Source organism: Mesitornis unicolor, unplaced genomic scaffold (genome assembly GCF_000695765.1).
Source record: "Mesitornis unicolor isolate BGI_N332 unplaced genomic scaffold, ASM69576v1 scaffold15853, whole genome shotgun sequence".
In the NCBI taxonomy this organism is placed as follows: domain Eukaryota; kingdom Metazoa; phylum Chordata; class Aves; order Mesitornithiformes; family Mesitornithidae; genus Mesitornis; species Mesitornis unicolor.
The window spans coordinates 48,717-55,459 of NW_010172730.1; the positions used below are offsets into that span (position 1 = coordinate 48,717).

At 48.5% G+C, this 6,743-nt stretch overlaps 2 protein-coding genes across 2 annotated transcripts in view; one reads left to right on the plus strand and one right to left on the minus strand.

Moving 5' to 3' along the window:
- Window positions 1-798, plus strand: part of LOC104537575 — a 4,374-nt gene extending 3,576 nt beyond the window's left edge. The window contains 3 exon segments of the mRNA XM_010180505.1: window positions 141-290; window positions 443-569; window positions 663-798. Coding sequence (XP_010178807.1) covers window positions 141-290; window positions 443-569; window positions 663-798 — 413 coding nt within the window.
- A 5,144-nt stretch (window positions 799-5,942) lies between these two features.
- The window catches only part of PHF20 (PHD finger protein 20), a 44,970-nt gene continuing 44,169 nt past the window's right edge, over window positions 5,943-6,743 (minus strand). The window contains exon 17 of the mRNA XM_010180503.1: window positions 5,943-6,214. Within this exon, the coding sequence (XP_010178805.1) occupies window positions 6,072-6,214 (143 nt within the window). The 3' untranslated portion in view covers window positions 5,943-6,071. The remainder of the gene's footprint in view (window positions 6,215-6,743) is intronic.

The following is a 6,743-nucleotide window of genomic DNA, read 5'->3' on the forward strand; positions in this document are numbered from 1 at the left end:
CCAGGTCCCGGCAGAGCCACGTCTCCCAGTTTGGAGGTGCTCATGGCATGGGGATGGCAGCCACCTCCGTGAGGTGATAAAAATCCACAGTGTGGAAAAGCACAGGGCAGTGGGGCTGAGCAGGGTGGGTGCCCTGGCAGGCTGCTACTCGCTGTCCGTGCGCCGCGGCGAGCGCACCTCCTGGGACTCGGTGACTCACTATCGCATCCACCGCCTGGAGAACGGCTGGCTCTACATCTCGCCTGGGCTCACCTTCCCCAGTCTCCAAGACCTGGTGGACCACTACTCTGGTAATACCCTGCCAGCCCCCCAGTCTGAGTGTGGGGGACCCACAGGGAGGGAGGGGGGGACAGTAGCAGCCTGTCCCCCACCCTCTGGGGTGCCCCCAGGGTTGGGGTGCAGGTGGGGGGTTCCCTGCTAACGCTGCTGGGTCCCTGCCCAGAATTCGGAGAGGGGCTGTGCTGCATCCTCAGGGAGCCCTGCTCCATGGAAGGGGTGAGGGTGGCCCCGGCCCCTGCCATGCCCAGTGTCACGAAGCAGCCATCACTCAAATGGGACGAGGTTGACAGGTAGGGACACCTGAGGCAGGGCTTGGGCTGCCTCCACCACCCCAACAGACACCTGGGGGCTGCCTGCTGACCACCCCATCCACCCTTGCACAGCTCCCCCCTGTTCTCGGAGGCCACATCTCCCCGGGAGAAGGACTCTCCCATCAGCCTGGGCCTGCGGGAAGCCATCAGCTCCTACCTCCTCCTGACAGAGACAGCTGCCCCTGGGAAGGAGGCGAAGAGCAGTTGAGAGCAGGGCTCTGCTCGGCCCCAGCCCCACAACTGATGCCCGGCCCTCCTTACAGCCTTTGCCTGGTTTCAGCCATGACTGCTTGTTGATGCCGTGGGAGTCGGGCCCTGGGGGCTGCTGACCTGGACATGGGACAGCAGAGACTGAGGTGGGGAGAGGCAGGGAGGAGGAAGGGGCTGCCCAAGGGCCCATGCTCCCCAAGGCCAGGAGCTTTGGGATGTGGTGGCTGCGCACCCAGAGCATCACCCAGCGCCCGCAGAAGAAGCTGTGCCCGCCCCACGGGCTGCAACTGGGCCCTGCCACATCTGTGCTTCACCATAGCAGGAAAATGGGATGCAATGCCCAGGTGAGGGAACAGACCAGCCCCCTCAGATCCCTCAAGTCCATGCACAAACTTTATTGGGATGGGGTGTCTGTGTGGGATGGGGGCTGTGAGCAGCAGGCGCAGACCTTCGTGCTCCCACCCACACATCACTCACTGCTCTGCTCACTGGGACCAGCAGAACAGCAGCTGGGAGAAAACAAACCTCTTACTGCACCCCAACCAGCTGATTTTTAAACCTTTTAACACATGGCTTGTACTAGGATTAAGGTCCACAGAACAGGATCCTGCTGGACGTGCAGTGATAACCACAAGAAAGTTTGTGCATGAACTCCCACTTCCTGGGAGACAGGAAAACCCCTGCCTGGAAAGCCTGTTCGAATCCTGCCCCAGTGCCAGCAGCCTCCAAGCTCCACTCCTTCCCAGACCCAAAAGCTCCTTTTTCTGGGCACACTTCACTCGTGCTGGGAAGCATCTCCACAGCCTCCCCCAGTGCAGGAGCATCCGGGCAGCAGAGGTTGCTGGGGGGATCCCAGGGTGCCCACCCTCCCACTACCACCACAGCACCAGAGGGCACAGGTCTTTACCAGCTGGAATAGGCAGAGCACAGGTCCACACATCTCCCACCCCAGACAGGGGAAGGCAGAGGCAGTCAAAGATGGCGAAGGGACAGAACTTGCCCTGCAGCAGAGGACCTGCCACCAAGGGAAGGTGGCCATGGAGACCCAGCAGGGACAGGGACTGGCTCCATCCTCACCAGAGGTGCTCCCAGTGCCCAGAACAGTGATGGGAAGAGGAGCTCTTTGGATGCTCTCCTCTCTGCCATGTGTTGGGGCACACTGCATGCAGAGCTGTGGCCACTTTGGCCGGATCAGCCGTGCCATGGCCAGTAGTGACCTCCAAGTGCTTTGTCACAGACTTCATCTTCAGTGACAAGCACTCAGGGACATCTGGATGTGCAACCTTGCCATACAAGCCAACGTTCTGCCCCCTCACACACCACAAACTGTTTGAGCATCTTTCACAAGAGCAGCCACCAAGCATTTGCTGGGATCAAAGGGACTTCTGGAAGTACCTGGAGGCGCTGCAAAAGAGCCAAAGTATCTGCAGTAGCCTTGGACTGCTATTTGGAGGACACAGCCGTTTCTGGAGCCTCAAGTCAGTGTGCCATTCAGCAAACCAGCACTGCAATTGTCACACAAGGGTACAGAGCAGCCCCACTCCACAAGCAGGTCCTTACCTCGGTGTCCCCTGCGGCAGAGTATGACTGTCTGCGTAACCTTGAGCTTGAGGTGCTCGACAACGCCACTGGGAAAACCACACCAAGCTGGTTGTGCTGTCACCGCCTGATGAAACGCCAGCGCCGCAGCAGCGGGGATGATGCTCAGCATCAGGCTCAGCGTGAGCGAGATCCAAGGTCTGGACAACGACCAACAGCAGACTGTGTCACTAGAAGACATATTTGTTATTTTATAAATGTGTGTTTTTTAATGTGTGTATATGTATTTAAAAATTAGTGATTATACATGTTATTTTGGTCAAATTACATTTGGAATATTAAAATGGTTGTGTCAGATTTCTTAGGCTGAGGAACTTCAAGGTGATTCTACCCACACGAAGGCTGACAGATGACTTAGCAAACACCTCCTGACAAGTCTGTCCCTGCATGAATCCGAAGATCAAGCCAGTAAAATAGGGAGCTTGGAGGAGCTCAAACCAGAGGGCACACAATCCCAGAAACACGGCTACCCACAGCACACACTGTAGTACGTTATTTCAAATCCAGAACACATCTTCAAAACCTGCCTTTGACACTGAAGTGGTCAGCAAAACCTACACAATTTGACTGAACCATGAAACACACCCCCGGACCTGCCCGTCAGTGGCAGAAGCTTCTCCAGGCTTCAATGCAATGTGCCCTCTGGCCTAAATCTGTGAGTTCTGCAGGAATTGTTTTAAGAAGAAAGTCAGAAAGGGCAATTTCTTAGAAGAGAATAAACTGATTTTCCTTCCGCTGGGGAACACCGGGAGCAGAAGACATGGAGTCAGAACGCATCCGAAGGGCACATTGCTGCCCAGCCCTGCCCTGGGGCATGCCCGGTGCCAGGCACTTTCCTCTCCAGCACCTCCCATGCCTGTGCGTTTCTCTCCGCATGGACTGTTCAGATCCATCAAAAGCTCCTTCCGCTGCATTAACGCGTGACGGTTTACAACTGAGAACATTTATATGAGACAGACCTGGAACACAACCATTTCCATTCCTGTCAAACTACAGTGCCTGCATTTCAATATCATGTGAAGGAAAAAAGTCCAAAATTATTTTATTGAATAATCATTAATTGAAACAAAGACTTTACTAAGATTTAACCAACAAAACCCTATTTATTTATTCCAAACACCAAGATACAGAAGTTTTCAAGTTTTGCAAATGTTGCTCCAAAGCAAAATTCCATATACAGCGCCCTTGGTTTTAATAGTGCATAAACAAAGACAAATATACCAATGCATCCACAGTGCAATTTTTGCTCATCTCATCAAGGCTCCATGTTGCATTCACTCACCAGTGACTTACAGAAATAAAACAGTGACCTGTCAGACCACACAGCAGGTCCAGACCAAGAAACAACAATGTGGAAACTTGCAAAAACAGGGACAGAGAAGAATCCAGGCAGAGCACAAGGAGTCTTTCCTGAACATGAGAAATGCTATTCTACTTTAAATAAATACTTTTCAGTCTTTATCTGCAAGGGCTTCCCGAGCTCTACTAAAACAAAACAAGTCTCCAGTCTTTGTCGATTCAGCCATCAGACCATCGTCTTCCAAATCTTAACTACTGCCCTGAGCAAAAATAAACCGGCAAAGTGAAAACGTACAATGAACGCAGAGAACGCAACTGCTTGGGAAGGAGAAATCCCACCCCGGAGTGAAAAGTCTGCTCAGGAATTTAGCGGCTTTCAGCCCTCAAACCATCAGCACAGCGACTTCTGACAGCACAACACAGCCGTGTCCCTGGGAGCCGCCCGCTCCCCTTCTGGGCAGCCTCACCTGGAATCAACACCAAAGCCTCCCAGGCCGCCCGGGCTGCTCCTGCTGCTGCTCTACTTGTCTGGTTACGGCCACGGGCTCCGGAGCTGCTGTGAATTCAGGCAATAAGCATCGCTCTCATCTTCAGAGAGCAAAGTGAGTCTTAAATACCATGTAAGCTTTATCCCAATTGTGTTACAGAAAAATAAGTTTATTTTTCTGCTGTACATATGTTGTATTCACTATACACCAACTAGTACTATAAAACTGTGAGACAAATTATTCCCTGAAATGAGTCTTGGCACAAAAGCCTTAGTTACTACCTAGAGTAGCCTAATTATTTTACTTTCTGAATGAAATAAAAATATTCACTGTGTAGATATCATTAACTCCTACAATAATATTGGATATTTCAAATTTACATTGTTCTTTGCAGTATACAAACATTACAGATGCACATCCAAAATTAATAATTTGTACAGTTATGGGCCTTTCAATTACAACTGTGCTTCAGTTTTTTTACCCTTGGGTGGTACCATCACAGAAAATAAAACCAAGGTAACAAATCCAGCTTTTCAAGGACACCCTCACTGCAAAACCAGCTTAACCATCTTGCACAGTGAACTTAACTCTTAGCAACATCTGGGAATGAAAACTCTTTAGTCATTTATTAGCCATTATTTTTGAAGCCATGATCTGCAGCTGAAGAGACTTTTAACATCTCAAACACTTACAAATACACCAATGGTTCAAGAGGTTCTGTGTAATGTGACTCGAACATAAGCAGCATTTTCACCTTGCTCTCACAAAGTGATACAAACCAGAAAATTAAAACCGAAGGTATAAAAAGGGACCTTGTGAACAGACACCGTTTAAGATAATAACCCACTCACTGTCTGCGAGGACAGTACCTCATGCATAGATCTTGAGGCTTTATTTACACAAATATAAAATGAACTGTTTCCCAAAACCACACATTCATAAAGTCTTTACAATGGACATGTTCAGAGTCCTGAAAAAAGTCTCCATTTCAAAATGTAACCGGGATGGCAATTATTAACAAACGGGTAGAAAACGACACCACGTCCACCACAGACCTTCCCGAAGTCTGGCTCTCCACGTGCATCTCCAGGTCTTCACGACTGTGTCTCGCACACGGGTGCCCACCACCACCGCCTCGGGAGGCACAGTACAGCCGGGCTGAGGAGCTCAAGACCGCACACGAACACAACGTCAACGGCTTCCGCAGTACCAAGTTATGTGAGAGTGACAGGACAGACATGGAAAACAATCCTTTATTCCGAAAATAAGAGCAATACCCCGGTGACCTTCTGCTACACTATTTAATGTCATAGAAGTGGGGTTGAGGCCACTGTTACTTGCAAGTCTCCATGTAAGAGTTTATAGCTAAGAGCTGGACATTCATACTTACTAAGTCTGAAAACTGTTACGACATTTCCTAACGGTTAAATACTGTGTGCTATAATGCATCAACCAGAAGGAATAAACCATGACTCAAGTCACTTAAACTATGCAAAGTTATTTACAACCTCTGTCAACTAAACATTTTTGGCTCTTAGAACTCTGTTCTTCAGTGGCACCATTTCTAGTCAATTTAATTATGAAAAGTGTACCATTTAAAATGAGCAACTTTTAAGGAGTAAAAATTTAAGTATAATTTATCAACCAACACCCAACCTCTGAAGACAACAGTATAACCTCTTCCTTAACGTTTTAATTGTCTAATAAACCCAAAATTATGATGAGATAAAATAAGCTTTTTTCTGTTCCTTGAACAGCACTTCTTCACAGATCCCTGAAGTCAATCTGCACCACATGCAACCAGCATGCTAATTTCATTTAAATATACAGAGCTGTTTGCATCCGTTGCTCCACACTCAGTAACAGTCTCCAACATCTTCTGGTCTCATGTTGAGCAGCAAAGCGCAATCTGCTGCACCTTGCCTAGGTCCGTTATGAGCTGCTTTATGCAATGTTTGAGCTGTGGGAGTCGAGCTAGTGGTTCTGGTGGTTCCAGCTCTCCTGTATAATCCAGCCAACTCTCCAAAACTGCAAAGAAAAACAAAACTGTCACTATTCCAGTTCTCACCAAACAGACCAGATTAAGTCCCCAAACAGGAATTCTTCAAATCTTCTGTGAATCTTCAGAGAACAGTGGGTACAATTTTTAACACGTGGTATTTGGGAAACCAGAAAGCCAGGCTTCTCCCACCAATTTTTTCAGAAAAAAAAGATGTTCCTAGGAGAAAGCAGGGAAGGAAAACTCAGGATTATATATTGTGAAATCTGGTGCCAAGCCTCCTGTGATCTGTAACAATTTCAGAGCAAGGACACTGCAATATAGGAAGCTTATACAATCAGAATACCTTGAAGATCAGCATTACATGCAACTACGTAGTATTTTCACTGAAGATCCTAAAAGGACAGGACTATGCTAAGAAAAGAAGTCTGTTGTCCATACAGAATATAACTGGCAAAGACAAAGAACTAGGTAAAGAAAATGGGGATGAAATCCAAAAGCACAGACAGCAGACTACTACACAAAGAAAATGAGTTCCTGCTCTAAAGCTTATCAGCA